The sequence below is a fragment of the Tachysurus vachellii genome, chromosome 4 (genome assembly GCF_030014155.1).
Source record: "Tachysurus vachellii isolate PV-2020 chromosome 4, HZAU_Pvac_v1, whole genome shotgun sequence".
NCBI classification, from domain to species: domain Eukaryota; kingdom Metazoa; phylum Chordata; class Actinopteri; order Siluriformes; family Bagridae; genus Tachysurus; species Tachysurus vachellii.
Genome location: NC_083463.1, coordinates 10,334,688 through 10,358,352, shown reverse-complemented (window position 1 = coordinate 10,358,352; position 23,665 = coordinate 10,334,688). Strand labels below are relative to the sequence as shown.

Below are 23,665 nucleotides of genomic sequence, written 5' to 3'. Positions count from 1 at the left end.
CATAAACATCAATGCTTCTTGAAACACAGCCAGATTAAAAAAAATTTGGTGGGAATACAATACCTCTTTTAAGAAGAGAGAGAGAGAGATTAGGAGACTATCCTTTTCCTAGCCAGGACTTGCTTCAGAAACATTGACTGATTCTTATTGATTTCATTTTATAAATTTGAGCAATTTAAAGTTAATTTTTCTCAGTTGCCTTGCAAGATTAAATGTTTTGAGATTCTGTTTGAATATGATAAATAAACAAATATTATAACTTAATACTACTATGAGACCACCAGTTAATTTTTTCCTCAACATTCTCGCTTGTCACTATGATCACTCATATCATTGTACTCTTTGTAAACCTATTGAATAACTGCTTTGTCCTTTAGGTGTTAGAGAAAAAAAGAGACCACTGTCCTCTGTGTGTCAGGCTTTATCTCGCCCAAACTGGCATTGTGTTGAACTCATGTGACTGGCATTCATGTCTCACAACATCATTTCACAGACTAATGCAACTAATGGAAGTCATGATGCTTCAACTATTACATTTTTTATTAAACTATTGTTCAGCTTTACTAAACTGATTTTTCATTCTGTATTGGAAAATGACAAACACTTCTCAATGACTATTTTGATCAAGCAGTCAAAAGGTACAGCTCTCTCTACAATTAACAGTACAATCATGACTTTCTATGGCTATTTATTTAACTGGATTCAGGTAAAATAGCTGTACAGATAGAAAGATAGAACATTGTAATAACAAACAGGAATAACAAAGGCTTGTTTTCTTGTGATTTAATTTACTTGATCAGCTATATCATTATTTTTAATGCAGGATATAGGCAATGAAGACACTTTTAGCACTAATAAACAGTTTTATTAAAGTTTTAATAATAGGCATTTCACATATGCCATTATGAAAAATGTCTTTAATCTATTATTTCAGGTGATATTCCATTACTTCGTTATACCTTACAGAAAATGCTAATAAAACATGAATGACACAAACAATGGGCTGGATAAGGATGGAAGATCCTTAATTTAATAGCCTATATATGTAATACATACAAAATGCAGAGACCTCATTATTGATCTTATTGGCTTTTAAAAATATACTTTCATACGAATGTAGTATGCATTTGTTTAATGCTCATAATATTTTCACTTTGTCTTCCTAAATTTCTCTTTGGGATCAATACAATCTTTTTTATGTCACATAATGTGAATTTTTTAATACTACGATAAAATTCTCTTTATGTTTAGATCAATTTGCTGACATTCTTTTTGGTTGCTATTTTAACTACTTCTTCCTAAACACTATTCAGATATTATTTTGAGAAACTTAAATTTGAATGTCATTCATGCTGTAAACTCTTCACTGTAGTCACAGACACAATGCATTTTAATTTCATTTTGATTTCATTTTATTTACTCCTATTCATTAACTATTGACTTTCGTAAACTTGAGGATATTCTTAAACGACAGGATCCCCAGTTCATGAGCTCATTGCACTCTTTGTGTGGAGTTTTACATGTTTTAATCATTTTTGCATAGTTTTTTCAAGGCTCATTTGTTTCCTCCCCTGTCCAGATTCATGTAGGTATGTAGTGGTTTGACTGCATTAATTACCCCTTGTTGTGAATGAGTGTGTTATGGAGAGTGGCATAGTGCTTTGAGATGGACTGGTGTCCCACCAGGGGTAAATTACCTCACCTTGCACCCAGTATTATTAGAATAGTCTCCTGATTCACTGAGAAACACCAGAATAAGGCCAGTTATACTTCACCGTTCTTGCTATTATGACGTAATTACTCACCAATTATCATTATGCAAATCACATGTTAATTGGCAGCTACTGGATTCTACTCATGTTATTATAATCTCTCGAGATCTTTGTAGCAGTAAAACGTATCTATAAAATTGTTAACAAATGCTAATCTAGTGTATTACTAAACAATAAAAGTATTTTTTTTTCCTTTTCCTATGTTAGCTAACAGCGTCAATACATAGACGTACCCTAGTTCATTGAGGGACATTAAACACACGCCCTACAGAGTGCACCTACCTAGGTAGTCAGGAAGACATTTGGGAGTCGGCTCACTGTGATTCATTTCCATATCCAGGTCGCCATTTTGGAGGAAAGTTTGGATTTTCAGGAGGCAGCTAATAGGACAGCAGAGGAGGGGCAGAGCCAGAGAAGTTTGCCACAGGACCGGGCAGGACTCGAGGGAGCGACTAAAGACGCGTTTCTGAGCGCTTATTTATCAGAGTGCCAAAACTTTTGCGTGCCTTTGCAGGACGCGTTCACGTATTGGACAGATTCAGTTTAGGAAGTTTGGCAACAGTGTGTTTTAATGCATGCCATTATACACGCTGTATAAGCTTAACACCTCTAACTCATTATTATTATTATTATTATTATTATTATTATTATTATTATTATTATTATTATTATTTTATAAGGCTTATCGGTGTGTTTCACTGGAGTTACTGGACTTCTTGCTTTCATTCTGGAAAAGTTGCAAGGATTTATTTGACTGTTTACTGTTATTGCATCGTGAACAGTTCCCTATACATAAGGATTTACTCTGTCATATGGTACAGACGAGTCATTGTAGCCTTTTTACTGAGTGTTTGACTTGATGCATTGGATGAGATCATGCCGGTGAGAAAGAAAGGTGAGAAAGCAATGAAAATGTACTTTTTTTTTTTTACACTTTGCATTCGTGCATCTTTACATCTCTCCTGTGATAAACTGACATTTCCATTTTTGAATTTAACTCTGTAATGCTCCATGTTTGTATGTCCATGATTCTCTTATTATTATTTTTATATTCCTTTAGTTTACAATAAATAAACACGTGAAGAGCTTCAGTAAATTTCCACATGAAACAAAAATTGTGATTTTTCTCCCCATCCTGATGTTCGATGTGAGCAACTCAGTGTTTTTAGACCATGGTGTGGTTGTTGCTTTGAGCATTTCTGAAACTGCTGATCTGAGATTTTCATGCACAACAGGCTCTTGTGTTTACACAAGAACGGATCCACAACTAAAAAACATCCAGTGAGTCCAGAGAACCTTATTGATGAGAGTTAATAAGTTTACTTAACGTGACATGAAGGATACAGTGGCTCAAATAATCACACTTTACAAATGCAGTGAGTAGATAAACATATCAGAAAACAAAACACATCATACCACGAAGCAGTATGCAGAAAACCAAACAAGGTTTTACGTTTGTTAGCCACAAAAAGGTCCTGAGGCTGCAGACTCACCAAAACTGGCCAGTTGGACAATAGAAAAAATGTCTCTTGATCTGATAAGTTTAAATTTCTGCTTTGACTTGCAGACAGTAGGGTCAGAATCAGGCATCAATAGCAAGAATCCATGGATGGTAGACATGGTGTAATGGTGCAGGGTTGTAGAGGGGTTTCTTGCCATTCACAGGGTCCCTTAATGCCAATCTGAGTATTGTTGCTGGCCACATACATCTCTATATGTCCACAATTTACCATCTTAAAATGAATATAAATATCACAAAGCATAAGTTGTTTTTAACCAGTCCATGAATATAGGAATGACTTTAGTGTACCTCAGGCGCTGGATCTGGATCCAGTAAACACCTTTGAGATATGATTAGAATGGGAGATTACGCAATGCAATAATGTCAACATGGACCAGACTCGCCAGAATCGGAGTTGTTTTTCAGTGTCCGTTATCCTAATAAAATGGCTACTGAATGTATGTACTGTTGCTTTTTATTGTAATTGAGCAGCATTATTTCTTATTATGTATTATTACACCATTCTATATGTCCTCTTCCAAATTCCAGGAGTTTACCCCTGCCTTACAAATATTATAAGTGTTGCCCTTACTTACTGCTCACTTGATCCTTCTTAAGTTGAAGTGTGTGTGATAGAGGAAAATACTAAAACATGTCAGACAGGATACACCAGAACCAGGCCTGGGAACATGTGCTACAGTCCATAAATCATGTAGTGCTGATGGTTTTTATGCCTCAGGTTGTGAGCTTTTTCATGTGAACTTTTCAGATACACAGCAAGCACTGAAACTCCTTGAAGAATACAGGTCAAAACTGAATCAGCCCGAGGATGCCCAGCTTCGACACTCCATCGACAGAGTTATCAGCGTGTTTCAGAGCTCGCTTTTCCATGCCCTGATAGGTAAGCATTTGCATGGTGAAATAAAGAGAAATCCACTGTTGTACTTTGCTTTTTGCTTGGACAGAAATGGTGAAACAGGTTTGACCTTACGACTGCATATTTCACACACTCAGCAGCTGCATTCAGCAATGTCAACTATTTTCCCCCCACCTGCAGCAGGTATTTGCACTCAAAGTCTGCTTTAGGGTTTGCTCTTAAGGAGGGAGAGAGAGAGAGAGAGAGAGAAGAGAAAATGCAGAAAATATATCAGAACTCTAGCTGTCACAATATCTTTTGGAAAAAAAGATTCAGTGTCATTTTATTGGGTTCAGTGTAATTTTATGGGGTTTGTGGGACATGGGTTAAATTTTAATGTTAACGGTACAGTCACTAATGCTGCACAGAAGAGGGTATGTAGTTACAAGAAGTCATAATATTATTTTCAATCTTCACTTTATGAGGCTAGCTCATAAAGACGTTTCTTAATAAACTTGTTATAACAAAGGTTCAATGCATATTTTCAATGCACTATTCCAAATGAAAGAATGATGGCAATATTGACCTATTCATACAATATTGAAAACTTAATATTTACATACTGTGGAAATATTCTTCCAGATTGAGGGGAAACTCTTTAATTTTTTTTTACAGTATCTTGCTCTGAACATCATTCCCAGAGTTATAAAGTGATATTTTTCCTTTCTTCTTTTTTATGACAATCAGCATTAGTAAATGATGTTTTGTTTACATCATTTTAGTTTACATTTTTATCTAATTTTTTTATACAACTGAGGGTTAAGGGCCTTGCTCAGGGGCCCAGTAGTGGCAGCCCATGGACATGGGAATCGAGCTCACAACTTTCTGATTGATAGTCCTGCACATTACCCACTAGGCTACCCATACCATATCTTTAATAATGATGTTCTGTTATTATATATATTGGCTCATCTCTGTTACACAATCAGGTACTTTACTTGCATAAAGCTGAGTCTTTTAATAATGTATAATGACATGTACTGTAGCTGTTGTTACAGTCTCTGTGGTTTACTATCTCTATGCTATTTGGTGTCACTGAGTGCTGTAATTGTGCTAGGAAGCTTTGTAGTTGCGGTTGAGTTGTAGGAAGATGGTTAACTCAGTGGTGCTGACTTGGATGTACACATGTTTTGAATCGTTCAGATCCAAAGCACTTACATTTTTCTTAATACAGATATTGATAGTCTGTAGTCGAGATAACAGTCTGTAATATGTTTATAAGAATCAGACATTTAGAATTGATTCAGCATTATTGAAATACAGCCATTTGAAGGGGCTTTGAAAATCATATATAAATATAAATATGTATATAAGGGTCTACGCATTTAAAATATATAAGATTTTTATTTTTTGTAATTACTGATAATATTAAGGAGTGATTTTTTTAGGCTCTTTGCTCTGCTTGACTGAGACTGAGGTATAACACAGTAAACACTGCACACGATGAAGCAACGAAAGACGTTTTTTTCCATACTGTAGGTGTGAACTCAGCAAACAGAAAGGAGAAGGTGATAATCATTATCATTTTTTGTAGCTAAAAACAGTTTAGTTCTAAAATTACATTACATTCCCTGGCCAGTATTTTTCTCCAGAAAAGATTGCACTCTGAACAGTGGCTCTCTTTCAGTGCTGGGAGTTGAACTGACAACCTTCCAGTTGCCAGTACAGAGTGGTTTACTGGCAAGAGAAAGTGCTCAGGTCTGTACCTTTTTCCAAGCAGCAGGGCATTTGGCTCTGTTTACTTCCTTGAGCATTGTTCTGTTCTTTGTAGAAGGATATTGGAACTTTGTGCTATGGCACTCAGTGTGGAAATGGGTTTTGTGTTCTTTTTAGTTCTACTCATTCTTCTCAGTCTTTTTTTTTTTATGTCAAATTAGAGTTAACTTCATGCCTGTGTCTCCTAGGTGTCAAAGTGTGTGTGACTGTGTGTATGTGTGTGTTGCCATGCAGTGGAGTACTGTTCCATTCAGGTTGTGTTCATGCCGTATGGCCAGTGAGTTCCTGGAATAGACCCCGGATAAACCATAACCTTGACCAGGGTACATCAGTTACTGAAGATGAATGAATATTTTGACTTGATGTGTTGTATTTTTAGTTGCTTGTTGTCTTGTGGCTTTATGATGAGTTTGGATTTTTTGCTCGTTATCCAGGTCCTGCTTGGAAAAAAACAACTTAAGCTGGACTGAACTGCAACATGAATTCACCATTAATAAAGAACAAAAAGTAAAAATTTATCTATCTAACGGTATATAAAAATCTTTGACTTCATGGTAACACTCCAATAACATGCCACTATTTTAAGAGCTCTCTCCTGCTATGTGTGTGTGTGTGTGTGTGTGTGTGTGAAGTAAGTAAGCTGAGCTGTGGAGGGATTTGTAGGACAGGATGTAGAGGCCTATCAGGTACACTTTCCAAAGAGTGGTCCATTAACACTGAAAGCCACTTGGCCCTGTAGCTTTGCTGAAGCAGGAGATTTTCACAGTTTTTTTATGCGTATTAAAAGTGTAAAAGAAAATAGGCTAAATAATTCACTCAAAATAAGCATTCAGAGAATCAAGTTATTCCTGAGTTGTTGCATGCAGGATTTTTAAACGATTGTAACAATTATTATATCATTATTTAATATACTTAATTTCATAATAATAATAATAATAATAATAATAATAATAATATGTGGCACATTTTTTTAATGTCATAAGGAATTTATTAATAAGCACATCAAGTAAGGGGTGTACATCTGTTAATGAATAAATCTCTGGGAACTGGTAAAAATCATGAGTATTTTATTTCAAATACTTTCGATTACTCATCTCTGAACTGCTCGACTGGATTTGATTCTGACTTGTAAGTGGTTTAGATGAGAATATCTTATATATTATTTCTATGCAAATATATTAACACTACTATTTACAGCATATTTTCACCTGGAATGTTACAAAAAATATTGCATGTTTAAATGTTGTACTTTAGTTAAGTATGAAGTTTATGACCGGTCCACCAACTCCTTATTGAAAACACAGTGATGCAATATAGTCTATAGTGTATAACTGGGCCTTAATATATTTGAATGGTCAAGTGAACTTGGATGTGATGTCGTAACAGCCCTTGCTAATGCAAAGTTGAGTAGAACCACTATAGTTTCTGGGGGTGGAGCTTTCTGTACATGGGTATAACAAGTGGGCGGGGTCAAGGACTTAAAGATGTTATTTGTCTCTACCTTTTTAACTGTTAAAAGTGAGTAGAGGTGGTTTGCAATACCTCAGTCACAGTAAGTCATTTTGGTTATGTAGATTATGTTTGATTATAGTTCCATTGTAAAGGCATAACTTAACCTGTTTTTAACAAGATTTTGTTAACGATATTGAAGATAAAACTACTCTGTATGGTCTAATGTTTGTGGACACCTGATTATCACTGCCCTGTCTTCAACATCGCATTACAAATAAATGAGCATTAATATGGATTTGGTTTGCTTTGACTGCTAAAATACTAGCCACTAGATTTTAGATTGGGGCTGTGGAGAATTCTGCCAGATCAGCCACAAGACCATTAGCGATGTAAGTTGAGTTTTCTGGCGTTACAGTTCCGAATATACAATTCATTCCAAAAGTGTTCATTGTGAATGAGCTCAAAGCCTGGCTATGTGCAGGCTGCTTGAGCTTCACACCAACCATGCCACCCCATGTGTTTACATATAGCTGTTATGCTCAGGTGTCCACAAACTTTTGTAGTTTATGAAAAAGGCCCAGAATCACACTCTTGCAGCAGCAGTGAATTCACTACTGTGTTTTCTCCGAGCAATCTATCAGATTAAGTATGTATGTATGTATGTATGTATGTATGTATGTATGTATGTATGTATGTATGTATGTATGTATGTATGTATGTATGTATGTATGTATGTGTATATGTCTTTGTATGTGTCTGCCTGAGAGTTTTGGTAAAGAAATATACTTGGATTTTTTTTTTTACCTTTTATTAGATATCCAGGAATATTATGAAGTGACTATACAGGAGAAACAGAATGAGTCTACAAAGTCCATGAAACCAGCAGAGCCTTGTTCTCCTGCTAACAAAGCAACATCAGAAACCCACACTAGTAAGGTAAGCGTCTGTTTACCAATCTGTACATTTTTAGCTAAAGATTAATGTACATGCACACACTGATTACAGCCATGTTCACTGATGAGTTTTTGAGATTTGCTTGTAATTTGTAATCTTTGTGGTCAGATTTCTCTTCATGTTGTTTTGATGAAGTTTTACAACACAAAATGTTTAAAGGTATGAATATCTTTTGTGCAGAGGGAAACCACCTCTTTCTCAAATGTGTATCAAGCAGTTGTATTGTGATCTTTACCTTTCCAGTTAATCACTAATATAGAAATAGACATTTAAATCTTTAAAATGAAACTTGCCAGACATGTCTGCATCAAAGAGCATTAGCATGTATAGGTATTAAAATGTATTTGTGTTTATACGCTCAAATCCAAATGCATAAGTGAGAAAGAGGGAGAATGTATACAGTTCTTGGAAATTCTTGATGAATTTAAGTTCTAATAACAACAGATATTTTATTCAGAAAGTGTTTTATTCCTCCGCATCAGTTTGTCAACATTTATAGTTATATCACAATGAGAATCACTTTACTAATTACTATATAGCACATTTGCATTTACAAGGAATTTCTCATGGTACAACAGGACAACACTGAGCATTCAACACTATACTCAAGGGCACCACACACACACACACACACGCACACATACACACACACACACACACGCACACACTCACACACACACACACACACACACACACACACACACACACACACACACACACAAGAGCGTGGAAATAACAAAAGTGTCAAAAGGTGCTGTCAGTGCAAAATATGTGGTTTTAATATGTGGAGCTTGTTTTCACTCACTGGAAGCATTTACCAGAGGGAAGTTTCTAGAAAAGATGGTAGCTGGGGTGTCTAGGGTCAGCTGATCAGTTTTCCCCTTACTAACCTCTCTCTCTGTCCTTTTGTAATCTCTCTTGAAGTAAATAAGACAAAAAGCACAGCGTGTTGTATTTGTAAGTTCTGTCTTGAAGACTTTCTAATTGTCGGAAAACTTGAATGAACAGCTAAGTTCTGCCCCTGGAGATCCCTTTCCAAAAAAAAACACTTAATAAACATCTCTTTACAGAAAACTTGACCATATCAACAATTACACATGACAACATATGCCATTTCTCAAATCTGATTGGTCAGTCATGGCAGTTGGACGGCTATGCTGTGTTTGAGGTAAAGTTACAACCTGTAATTCCCTGCCTACAACTGGAAAAAGCCACTGAATTTATACCCTCAACTAGTCAGCTTGGGTTAGTTTTCTCAGCTACCTGTAGACCATGGGGTACCTATGGACAATCATCTGTCCTTTTCCTCTCATACTGCTAATCTGAGAGGCTTATGTTGATTTCGGTATTCATCCATTATCAACACAGGCTGCTCAGGTGCTTGTTCAGTTCCTTGTCATTTCGAGACTGGACTGCAACCCACTCCTGACAGCACTGCCTCTGAGCAAACTTCAACCTCTGCAACTGATCCAGAATGCAGCTGCATGACTTGTTTCCTAAGTTCTCTCACACCACCCCATTGCTAGGTTGCCATGAATGATTTAAAACACGGAAAATTGCCTACAAAGCCAAAAATGGACCACCACCCACTTACATTAAAGCTTTTTTCACTCCCCACACTGCACCACACTTCCTCAGATCCTCTCGCACTGCTCAACTGGTCCTACCATCTCTTACAAGCTCCAAGGAAGGTACGCATGAAGACTTTTCTCTATTGTGCCACCTGGGTTAGTAAAAGGATCTTCCTCTACATGTTCAAACTGCTGAGTCACTGGTAGTCTTAAAACAGCATCCAAGTACCTGAAGTACTTAAATGACCAGTTTGATGGCATTCTTATTCTGTGACCTAGTGAACCAGTATCAAGATGCATTTTTTTTTGATAAAGGCATCTGCCAAATGTGTAAATGTAAATGTACATTTAGTGACAAAGTTACATCAGAACAACATAGCAGCTCAGAGTGTAAACAGTGTAACATTCCCCTTCTCTATTTTGAAATTAGTTTATAGCACTATTAGCTTTAGATCAGTTAATATGCAGACACAGTACTTGGCTAATTCTATACTACTGACCATACTAATCACTGTTTTGAGCAGCTAATCATCAGCATTAAGAGTTATCTGATGTAAGCCTGCTAGTTTATTGCTAGGACTGCTCGCTTTTGGTCAGCTAGTTAGCTTGATGCTAAGCTACTCACTGTTGTTGTTGTTGTTGTGATACAGTTTGATTCCATGAATGTTTGATGTTGACTATAATAGAATAGAACCAATAGGCACACATGCCCGAAACTATGCCTTAAACTAGCTTCTTATGAACTTACGTTCTCAAACAAACTCCTCGGATTTGAGAAGGCATCCATGTTTTATTTTCCACTTTGCACATCAAATGTGCCAAGGTGGGAAATTATGTTATTACAACTTGTGCTGCAAACTTATCATGGGACTCTGCAACCCTCCATCGTTTTTCTTTTACCAGAGGAATTTTTTACCTTCCAAAGCACAAAAACATCTCCCAGGCTTTCTTCACTGAAATTTTACTTTTGTAAGAGCTTTTTACTTTTTACTTTTGTCATGAAGATTTTTCCCCACTCACTGGTTGAGACTTCTTGTTTTCAGTAGTAGCTCCACAACATAATTGATAAAACCTCTAGCGTGAACCTTCTCACAATACCACAAGTCTAGACGTGTAAAAAAGACACACGTGTCGGCCTCCTGTTCTCCATTTCTCAAGGTGAAAGTTGGATGGGTCTCAGTGTCTTTAGCGCAGCAGTCTCACTAGTTTTTCTTTCACTGAGCTGTGCTTTTGTAAACCCCTCCTACACATTCCTTTCTATTCAAAAGAGCATGTGACAGCAGGGTGTGAACTCCATTTAATGGCTAATCAAATTTTACTTCTGAACAATCTACTTATAGTATTTATAGAAAATGTGATACATACTTGTCGGAAGACAAAATGTATTTGTTGTCTAAAACATGCACATCAGGTTTAATGGTAAGAAATCCACTCTACAGGCTTGAAGGTGAATGCGTCTTATCTCAGCAATACTGAAGAATTACAGTAGATCGTGCATATTTTTGCAGATAAGCTTGGGTTTATATCTGAAAACACTTCTGGTATCTGCTTTGGATAACCTGCTTATCAGGATGTTTGTATGTTGAAACAAAAGACAATCAAACCTTAGCTTTGACGATATTCCTAAAATGTTTGACTTGAATGTTGAATGTTGAAAACATGGTTAATGGTGTGGTACAAACAGCATGAGTGTTTCTGCTGTTGCTCTGTAGTCTTGCTGCCTGCATTTTTAAAGCTCCAGATAGATTATCATAATTAAATGATATTTGTTGATATGATTATACCAGTGATTATTTCCTAGCCTTATATAATTCTTTATGATATTATTGCAATATTGGATATTTAAAAGCACTACATTTACTCATAGAGTAAATGTATGACTCATAGAGTCATTTCATATATATATATATATATATATATATCTATATATATATATATATATATATATATATGCACTATGATTTTTGAAATCACTTTTTACCTAACGTCCCAAAGAAGGCTTTTCCATCACCTTGAATGGAACAAATGTCTAATCCGGACAAGGTTGCATATTAAGTTTTTGAATGAATTTCTTCGTAGTATTTTTGTAAAACACTCCACAGTGGTGGTCAGTGGAAAATATGGCTTTAAGAATAAGAGTTTTTGTTTTTACCTAGCCTAGTAGCAACAATATATTCAAAGAAAAGCTCCAAAACCCCCATAATATCTTCTTTTCACTCAAATGTTTCTACCTTCAAAGTAACTGGTGATATCAAACTCATTTCTTCTCTTTGAGATGCTCCAAGTGTTGATCATAAGCATCTAAAATCTGAAGGTGTTATCCTCAATCAATTCATTTGTTTGTACTGATTGAAAATGTCTGATCAATTGGTTTCCATTGCACTGGGTGAATGGAAAGCCAGTGTATTGGTCAAAAATGCTTACCATAAAGTTACCACAAGACTATACCAAAAATCTATTGACTAACCTTCAAGGTAGGAATAATTATAACAATATATAACAATAATAGGTTAATACTCATTTATTCATATATGTTTTTCATATTATCACTTTACTTCCATATACTTTCTACATATTGTTTTTTATATTGTTTCTATTTGTATCTCATTTAAATTTGATTTTTTGACTCTTTTTTATTACAATTTTATACTATTTTTATTTAATAAGGACAGTCATAGAAAGCATTTCGTTGCATGTCATACTGTGTATGATTGTGTTTGACAAATGTAATTTGAATTTGATTTCATTTAATTGACCGAATATGCAGCGTGAACCCTATTTAAGGTTTAATTTTAATTAATTTTAATTTTTTTAAAGGTTTAACTTTAATTTGAACTCAATTGCATCCAATCTAACTAAAATCAAAGTAAATAAATGCTACAGTACATACAGAATATAGTTTAGAGGAATATTTTATATTTTTTAAAGGAAAAATCGCTACCTCCAGGAGGCTGTTGTCTAATCATGTTGCGCGATTAGATTTAGTGACACATAATATTAGTTACTGGATTCATTAGAAGCTTTAGAAGCATTAGAAGCATTATTATTTTATGAGACCTCTAGTTTCATCTTCATATGCAACATCTTTAACATGCTTTTTCTGAATGAATGGAATAATGGTTACAATTTTTCTGCAATTTTTTTCTTTTCTGATAAGAAATGAAAACAAATGAAGATTGTTCCATAGTGTGTGCATACAACATTCTGTATTTTGCAGCAGTTGGTTTCTGATGGAGTATGTGCATTTATTAGATTATTAATTCATTAGTAATAACTCATTAATTCCTCATATTAATCTGATTATTGCTTGTGGTTGTGCTGTTCTCTCTCTCTCTCTCTCTCTCTCTCTCTCTCTCTCTCTCTCTCTCTCTCTCTCTCTCTCCCGCTTTCTCTCTCGCTCTCTCTTTCTCTCTCTCTCGCTCTCTCTCTGTCTCTTTCTAACACACACACACACTCACACACACACACACACAGACACACACACAGGCACACAGGAATGTCTGTGCAGGGTTTTCCTCAGCATCCGCTCAAGGAAAAAGCGAAGCCACACACTTGGTTCTTTTGACCATCATATTCTTTTTGTCCAAAAAATGTTTTTTTCGTACATCCTACTGGACTAAAATAATGACTTAACTAATATATGGTGGTGAGGTGTGTGAGCGCTTTAGTGCGGTAGGGTCAGAGCTGAGCTGGTGTGGATGTGTAGCACTGGATCAGATGAGAAGTTTGTACCGAGCTTCATGTTTCTGTGCCTCACATGCACACTCCCGTGCCACTGTTCAGGCTGAAACACAGCGCTGCTAGGAGGAGATGGTGAATGCTCTGAGCACAATGGACTGCTTATGCATTGTTAGCACTAAGGTTAAGGTAAGGGTAATGCATGTCTAGAGGTTTTTTCATAGTGATATTTACTTTCTTAAATCTCTTGTTGTGTTATATCAAACATTATAAAGAGCATTTTCTGGACTGTCTTTATTCCTTTAAGCAGATAAACAAGAAAAATAACATTTTAATAATAAAACTGATCTAAGTTTGTGCCATTTAGCATTCTAATTGACTGAAGTATTAACATATTTTTTTCTATATTTGATCATAATAGGCAGTTCTTAAAATCTACATAACTTTAAAATCTAAAGAACATTAATTCACTACTTCAGGAAAACATTTATCATAGTATGAATACATACAAAGTTGTTGAAGCTTCTGTAGGTTTTTCTTTTTGTTTGGCTTTTTTCAGAATTAATGTCATTTGAAATGCATGACCCATGTCTAATAATAATGATGGAGTTTTTGTATTTTTTATGTAATCGTAATCCAATGAGAACTGAGTAGTTGAACATGTGCAACATAGGACACTTATCATAGAAAACTCAAGTATGACACTGACTGTGTGAACATGAATGAACAACATGTGGCTACGCCTAGTCGTTAAGGTGTTGGGCCACCAATCGGAAGGTTGTGAGTTTGATCCCAGGTCCACCAAGCTGCCACTGTTGGGCCCCTGAGCAAGGCCCTTAACCCTCAATTGCTCAGCTGTATAAAAATGAGATAATGTTAGTCTGTAAATGTAAATTATGTGCAGTAGAAGAATGTAGGTTAAGATAAAGTTTCATTCCAATGTCCACAATGAAGAGTTACACACTTTTTATTTTTTTGCTCAGTCACTTTAACCAGTACAGGCCAGAAGAACTATATATAACTATAACTATAAACTGTCTATATATATGTAGTCAATTTCATGAATTGAGAAAAAGAATGTTTAGTAATTTGATTATAAATTTACGATGGATCAAAACAATGTACCTTTATAACATATGCTTTTTTTGCAGTAACATAAAGACAGCTAAAGAAACATTTTTTCCAGTTTTAAACACATCACACATTTATCATTCATGAAAGTGACCAGACTGGAAAAATTCCCTTTCCTAACTGCTTATATCTCAGCAACTGTTTAGTGATTTCTTGTAAGTGATATAAGTAAAGTACAGAGTGCAGGATGAATCATTCAATAGCCATATCCTTTTCAAGAACTTGTAGATGATTTATAATTCAACACTGCTCAAGCTTACTTGTAAAGGAATCTTCAGTGTCCATTAAACAGGTGAAATTTCTATCAGAAACACTTTGGACTGGAGGTCGGACATGAGCATATCTATGCGTCCTTCTTACATATTGATGATTTTATATAACGTGCACCAGGCTTAGTTGTGTTTGATCCTTGGTGACTAAGTCATACTTGTGTATGGGGAAAGAACATCTTTTAGTTGTACAGAAGTGCATGCGATGCAGTGGTCCCAAGGGCACACACACACACACACACACACACACACACACACACACACACAGAGCATTTCTTTAAAGTCAGACCACTTTGGCCCATATTCCAGAGCGGCGTACATAAGTGCTTAAGTCTCTAACATTGGATATATTAATGCTGGCTCACTAGGTTACATACTTAAGTACCATGAGTTTAAAACATTGTTCAAAGTTACAATGAAAAAGTGTCAAAGGTTTTTTTTTTTTTTAAATAAATGCAAAAGATAGATTTCATTCACTGATTTTTCTGTCCCATGGTGTATATGCTGTTTTATTATCATTTCAACTGTAAGCCTTTTTACTGGTAAACTGTAAAGACTTATTGGACATTTTTAATCGGTAGAGACAAATGAATTATTTTATCACCACGTCTGATATAAAATGAGTCAGGACAATATTCTATTTCATTTTCACCCCACCTGTTAGGATAAGTTTACACATAATTTAAACCAGTAAACTATCCCTAGATATAGGACAATATTGGATTTTTACCTCTGCTCAGATAAGTTTACACAGAATTTTAGAGGTTGAAGATAACTCATTTTAATTCGGGAATCTCAGAGAACAGAAATGGTTTGAAATCACCATTTACTTTGAAGATATAAATATTTGTGTCAAAAAAAAAACAAAAAACGAACTGTTTTTGATTGAATTTGTTCGCTTAATTCCACTAGTGAATGACAACTGAGATTTTTCTATAGACTGCAAGGGATATTTTTAAAATATTTTTGTATTTATTCCTTATCCTTTCATAAAGTGCATTGTACGGTGTGATTTAACACCCCCTGCATTACTTTGTCTTTACTGAGTGCTTTGGCCTTTTCACAGGAGTCTCTAAAAGGTACAAAATGTAGACACCACTCTAAAATGTGTTTTCTATAAGTATGTGACCAGCAGCAACTGTGAGATATGACTGATAAACATTTATTATATTTAATTATTGCTGACCTCCTGCATTAATGCTGGGTGTCTGAATAGTGAAAAAGACTAAAATATTATATAAACTTTTAATTTGAATGTGGACTGTTTGTGATTTCCAGTTTCAGAACAGTAGCACTCAAAACATCTTTTATCATAGTTGTATTCATATTAAGTTGTGAGTTAGATGAACAAAACAATAGAGGAGATTTTCTCACAGTCCTAGTTGTAAAATTAGGTGAAGCTGCTGAGAACCCTAGTTTGGGAACCCTCGGTTTAAAATATTCTGTAGAACCCTATAATTCCCTACAAAACGGCTTTAAACCTGTAGTTCCTTTTTTTTTTTTTTTTTTCAGATAGCGTACAAACCTCCAAACGAAGTCATACCTTAGTAACTGGATCATGCTTGGATAGTAAATGTTTCACACTGATTTAAACTGTAAGCGGATTAACATTTATCCCTTAATTGTCTTTCGGAGCAAAGATCTATTTTTGACAGGAAGAAAATAGCTTTTTTCCCCCTCTGCCTTAAGTCATTTGCTTTTGTTTGCTGTAAAATTCCATGGAGCTGCTGTGAGCGTAATGAAAAGTTGACAGTCGGTTCAGCGTTAGTCTTGTGTTGAGACAGGATTGAGACAGTCTCAGTGTCGTGTGGAGTGTAGCAGGGGGATGAATGGACGACTCGGACAAGAAAACCAACGTAAAGTATCACTTTTTTAATGATTTAATAAACTGATATGAGTCAGTGCAGTAGATATCATTTAGATATCTACTGTAGATGTTATTTATTTGATGTAATTGTGTAAAGCATTTTTTATCAACCCACTATATAACTGTGTTCTTTAATATTCTGTGGTGTTTGGATGGTTTTGTATGACAGCAAATCACATGTTGGCGAATAAAAAATGTTATCAGTTGTTTCTATGACATTGAAAGGAGAGGATAAAGGATCAGACTGAATATAAAGCCAGACTTATTTAGGTGGGTGACACTGAAAGGAGGCAGGACTGCTGCAGCTTGTGTCTTTTCTCCTATTGAATCCGATCATTGTGATGATCTCGCTCAGCATGGTCATACACTTTGAGCTGAATACGGAGTACAAGTCGACAGTCCTTATCTACAGTCCTGGTCTACAGCTACGCAGCCTTGTATGCTGCAAGCTACGATGCACTGAGCGTGCAGAGACCTTTCAGCAGCTCTTCTGGGGGATCAAACCAAACAGCCTTCTGGTCTGTAGTAACCAGTAACTGTGATACGGAACCCACCATAAAACCTGCTGTTCGGAGATGCACTGACCAGGTTGTCTAGCCATCACAGATAACTTTTACCCATTTCTCCTGTTTCCAACACATCGAGTTTGATTGATTTTTTACAATTTTTTGAGATAATCATTGTTATTCACTTCACCAACGTTATGATTCAGTTGATGTTCAGTGCATGTTACTTTCATACAATAATATGTGAACTTCTGACTTCTGACTCTTTGACCAGTCATTTATATCACTCACTGTCCTCATATGGCTGTGTTGTGGTCCACATGCATATGTTAAAGAGTACTGGAGTATAATGTGAAGTGACAGACACCAGTGATGTTAGTAAGAGTGTGTGTTTGTGTGTGTGTGTTCAGAGAAGGCAGAGAGAGTGGTTGTGTTCTAATCTTATACTTCTTCTCCTCAGTGAGTCACAGGCTTCTTGGTCCCCTCTGCTCCTCTGTATGCATATTACACAAGATTACTCACTCTCTCTACACACAACACACACACACTCATGGTGGGCTTTTTTTTACACACACAGGGACGTGCTGCAAGAGCCAGGCAGGGATTGGACAGTGGGTGAGAGATGTAAGGAGAACATTCTGGTTTAATGAGAGCCCCAGCTGGCCTGTCTTGAGCTTCATGCTGTTGTTTTCTGATCATAGTCTGATTTTTTATTTATTTATTTATTTATTTTTAAATGAAAAGCTTATTGGCGCTGTCTTTATTACTCATTAAATAAATGATTGAGAAGGATTAGATTTATGTATGATTATTATCTTGAGCTTTATTACAGTTAACTCTAATAGGATAATATTTTATTCAAATATTATTACACACTTTGCGGTATCTGTCTTGTTGGGATGGATATATTCCTTTACGTATATAGATGTAAACATATACTTCATCCAGAACGTCAAAGATAATAAGAGAATGTTTCCTCAAAAATTGGCTTTATTATTATTTTATAATTATAATTAAATAACTGCCCAATAATTCTCTGTACTTTAGCAGATGCCTCACACACTGGAAGCCTTATTGCATTATTTGTACCATTGTATATGCACTTACTATTATTATTATTATTAATGCCAGATTTTTATTTGATTCATTTTGGAGAAATGTTCAAGCTTAGAATTGCATTTTTTAGGTCATGGCCTCAGTCAGATGACCCAGCCATGTAAGAATGTAGACTGTTGCTTCTGACTCCAGAATCGTCATGGCCACCGTCTGCGGCCATAAGTTTGATGCTTATGAGATTGCAAGTCTGATATTTAATGAGTCAGGACAATATTGGATTTCATTTTCACCCCTTCCTGTTCAGATAAGTTTACACAGAATTTAAACCAGTAATCTATCCCTATAAATAGGCATAATAATCTTGTATTTGGTTTATACTAATCTCATAATAAGAAATAGTAAATTATTTCGACAAAATTAAAGACATTTTAACTTGCTGACTTTTTTTTTGCAGTTTGGTTGATTGCATGTGTTGCAGTTTAATCATGTCTAATCATCTAGTGTGTACATTCTTGTGATAAAAGTCACAAATTGTGTGTTTTAGGAATATACAATTTATAGTGTATATCTATGTTATTATATATATATATGAGCTGTGAATTAGGGATAAAGTAATGGTGGATATTGACCTGCAATGCTGGATTAGATAGGACATGTGATTAACAGCCTGTTACTCCCCTAAAGTTACACATAAATGTGCAGTCGAAGCTTGGAGAAATTTGGCTTAGTTACTAAGATCAGTATTAGTTACGACTTTTTCTGATTCTCAGAGTTACGACTTTGGTATTGTAAGAAAACAGACCACCTTCAATCAGTACATGCTTAGTGTAAATGGCATTGGGAAGTCAATTTTATTCTGTCCTGTGATGCTACGTGCAGAGCATTAAAAAAGCTGCTTTCATGTGTTCAAGCATGTGTTGGCCTGCAATCTCCCCAGTTGGTAGCTGTCATGTAAAAGCGAGATCCGGCTGGCAGATGGGAATTACCTAAGAATAATTAGGGAGAGAATGTGTATAAGGGAGAAAAGAAAAAGTGTGTGATTATTCATGGTAACATCTTTGGTAACAGATGTTTCTTTAGCATTGTTTGAAGAACTCATTACTTTGTTCATAACAGTCAGCTGTAAAGAAGTATTCAAGACAGAGGGAATTGTGTTTTCTGGCTTTTTTTTCTTGTTAACTTCAAGAGAATGAGCACTGACATGCCACTGTAATACCTGTAAAGGTTTGTGTAGGTCGTAGATTTGGAGATTTGTTTCCGTTTAACACAAATGTCATCATTTTTTAAAACCACATTTATCTTAAAACCTTCTGTATTTGCATATCGATCATAGTGGATCTTATGTAGCTCAGAGTGCACAAGATCCTCTTTAATACACAGGCTTGAGCCTCTTCACTGGTTGATCTAATGAGACACCTGTGGTCTCTCCTAAGGCTGATGCCCATTCGACTCTCTGTGACCCCACTGGCACAAGTGGAATTAATTACCTGTCCAAGTGTGAGTGTACTGAGCCAGAACGTCAGCATGTTGTGTGCTTCAGGCCATTGTTCCCGTTCTATTTTAAGTCTCATTGCTCTCTCTGTCATGCTGGAAAAGAGCTTGCACAAAGTTACCTAAAACCCAACTGCTGCGTTAAAGGAAGCGTGCCACATTGGACTGCCAGTCGGCAAAGTCGTGCCTGTTGTCTTATTCGTTTCTCAGCAGGTAGCAACGCTCCACATAAGCAACTGTCATCTCCTCTTACAGTCTGTACTGGGGTGTAGATCGAGAGCAATCTCTTTATTAGTACGGAAGCAGAGGAAAGCTTTCAATGTTCAGTGTTTATTCAGGTCAGGACCAAAACATTCACATCCTTTAAAGGACAGACTCCTATCCAGATGTTTCCTCTATTTCAGGGGATCATGCTGATGCCCATCCTGCTCATCAGCCAAATTCATGATGGACAGTTGTATCTGTAAATATAAATTAGTAATAGTCTACAACTAAGGTGGATAAGTCAACTATAAACATCAGCATGGAGATTATCAGTTGATTCATTCTTAAAAAAAACACAAAGTGTCATTTCTTAGTTAGTTTGGTGCATTGATAAAGGCTAATAAAAACAAGGTGAGTTATCAAATCTTGACTGAAAAGATTGTGCTTGCTCCTGAACAAAACAGTACCATGTCTTTATAAGCTGTGATTTTCTCTTGCAATATACAAACATTATTTTAGTCTTCCTGTATATTTATTTTTACTCAGCATCCTGTTAGAATAGTTGCATGACAGTTTGGAGTTTTCTGTTCTGTATTAGGGTGACACTCTGGAACAGAGGGTCCCAGGGTCCCCCAGTTCAAACCGAGCTCGGGTTGCTGTCTCTGTGGAATCATACGCTTGGCTTTTCTTCCAGGCACTCTGCTTTCCTTAACTCTCCCGACATCACACTGGCATGTGGACTGGATATGGTAAATTAGTCCCTAGTTTTAAATGAGTTTGTAAATGTGTATAATGAACTGGCCTACCGTCCAGGGGTTATCTCTGCCTTCCTGCCATAGTATTTGAATCTTGATCAGAATAAAGAGATTACTGAAGACAGGGGTGTATAGCATCAGATTTGGGCATAATACTGTGTTATTACAATGGTTGAAAATGTAATAGCTAGTTAGCTGGCTAAAGTTAGTGTAACATATTTACAATAAGTTAATGTATTGTATTTATGTCTACCGTTATCGTTATATGATAACATTTGTAACACTGACTGAAGCCTCTGCAAAGTTTTTGGCAGTTTTGTAAAATGGGATAGCAAAGTCTATGTCAAATTCCAGCTTGACTCCTCATTCAACACCAACACTTGGTCTGTCGCTGCATTGACTGACTTGTGAACGTGAAGACTGCTCACTTTGTCATGGTTTTGCATAATTGCCAGTAGCTAAAATTACGCCGTGTTCGCTCAGGGCGGAAGCAGCCCAACTGTCACCTGATCCCAGGTTGTTATGGAGTCAAATATCGAGTGGTACTCTCTGATGCTCTGTGCCAATATGCATGCTATTTAGATATGTGTCAACTATGTTAGGATCTATGAAAATGTAGGTAATCCAAACGAGGTAGATCCAGTTGGCGTCGTGTGTCTCGGGTTCGGAAGTAGATGTCATCAGTAGTAGGCTTTAATCTAATAAAATACTAACAGCTGGGACTGAAATACTGCCTTAACACACCATAGGTCACTCTTTTTCCACTTCAACGACATAAACACTGGCTTAATGTCTCTTATGGCACATTTATTTGATTAGGAGGACTGTGCTAATCAGCATGGACAGTGTGGGGAAAAAATGTTCTGTATAGATTGTTGAAGCAACCTACAATTTAGTCAAAGCCTTGTCTAAGTCTGGGTCTGCAATTTGCCAAATGTTGGCATATTTTTAACAAGGCTGGAAAGTTGGATTAGTTTCTGCATAGATTCTTATAACAATTAAAATAACATGTTGTCCACCCGAGTTAAATCTTTTTGCAGTAATACACAAAGGTCCTGCTGTCTTCTGTTTAATTTAGTATGAATACATTTGGCCAGTCTGCTTACTGTTAGACATTTTTGTCCAAGTAAAATAATATGCAGTCCAAGCACAACCAAATGTGTTAGGTATTTTTATATCAAATGGTGTGTTTAGAAATGTTGAACTTGACCTCAGTGCTTAACTCATTTTAGTCTTAACATTCCGGATAAGAGTTCCTGTACATCTGTGCTTATGTGCTTCAGTGTCAGTGCTGTGAATGTACTGAACTCTCTGGAACCTGAGTTGGACCTAACTGTTATTTTGTGAACAATGTACTACGAATCTCAACGCACTTTTATTTTATGTTTGACCCTGCAAGAGAAATTGGTGTTGCAGTTCATCTGTTCATCACTTTAAATATTTCTTTAAACTGAAATTAAATTCTTATCAGAGAAACATGTTTAAAACTATAAGGAGTTTGGGTGAGTTTGATTAGTGCTTTGCCAAACAGTAACATATTACAAGCCATCGTATGTGAACACTTTTAGTGTCCGAAGCAGTTTTGCTTGTAAATATGGATTGTTTTAATTGCATGGCACTGCTTGAATATTTGCATGAAATTACTTTCTTTTAATTGCTATGTATTTGGTGAACAACGTGATCGAGCCTCTTTCCAATGTGCTGCATTTAGGTAGTGGATGAATGTTGAAGAAATATTCTGCACAATAGAAATAGAAGGTGGGCATGTTGAAAGTGTGTTGTGGTTTTTAGATTCTGTCTTAGAGAGATTTTAGCTGTGGTAAAAGTGCTAAAAATATTAGAATAAAACTATTATTTATCAGTATTTCTATTTCTATGTCACCGCTTTTTGCCAGGAGCACGCACTGTGACTGAATCTAGTTATGTCTTACAGAATATGGAAGACAAGAATCTGATTGGATGTCTGTACTTATCTATGGGCAACAACGCAAACTTTTGAACAGTAAACCATAACAAGCATTTTGGAGTAAGATCCTGGACTGAAAAAGAATTTTGTACCCAAATGTTATTCAAGAGATTTTGCTTTTGTTTGCTGTTAGTACTGAGTTAATGAGACGATCTTGTTTGACTGCAGCTTAAATGACTTTTTTGTGTGAAAATTTGACTTTAGATTTGAGTCTCAGTCTGACCTGAATGTAGAGGATCTCCTAATGTTTGATGGGCTTTTACTAATATACACCACACATGACCTTACATCACTCTGCATCCTGTGTTAAGAATGATATCACCAAATGTCTTTTTTTAACTTGAGCTCTTGTGAGCATTTTAAAGCAGGTTCCAAATGGCCGTTTAAATCAGATTTAATGCTGCCATCTACTGTACTGGGAGGAAAACTGAAACAAAGTGGAACTCAGCCAAGAGAACTCAGGTGTCTTTCCAAATACAGCATTAAGATCTTCATATTTGCATCTAGTAGGTGATCTAGATGGCCGATGCACAGCAGATAACACCACTCATTACCCAAAGGGTGAATCTCAGTGACACTGCTCAGATTCATTGTTGACTGAAGTATTATATATGAGTTAAGATCTATAAAACAAAGCTGTCCAGAAAGAGTCACTGTTTGTGCATTTTCATTCCAATCATGGAAAAGCCACACCTGATTCCACCTGTTGTGAAAACCTGCACCCACCCCTGGTCTTTATGGGAATTACTGGACATCTCTGAATTAATACGCGCCTTCTGACAGCAGTTGCTGATATTCATCAGATAACACTGACTGGACCATCTCCAATTTTTGTCCAAGTTCCCAATATTCAGAATATT

At 36.1% G+C, this 23,665-nt stretch overlaps 1 protein-coding gene across 5 annotated transcripts in view; it reads left to right on the top strand.

Moving 5' to 3' along the window:
- The first annotated feature begins 2,135 nt into the window (after positions 1-2,135).
- The window catches only part of dlg1a (discs large MAGUK scaffold protein 1a), a 115,210-nt gene continuing 93,680 nt past the window's right edge, over positions 2,136-23,665 (top strand). For 2 of the 5 annotated variants that reach the window (XM_060867664.1, XM_060867663.1), the window contains exons 1-3: positions 2,136-2,667; positions 4,043-4,174; positions 8,172-8,293. In XM_060867664.1, the coding sequence (XP_060723647.1) occupies positions 2,649-2,667; positions 4,043-4,174; positions 8,172-8,293 (273 nt within the window). In that variant the 5' untranslated portion in view covers positions 2,136-2,648. The remainder of the gene's footprint in view (positions 2,668-4,042; positions 4,175-8,171; positions 8,294-23,665) is intronic. The other 3 variants (XM_060867669.1, XM_060867665.1, XM_060867666.1) reach the window with 2 other exon arrangements.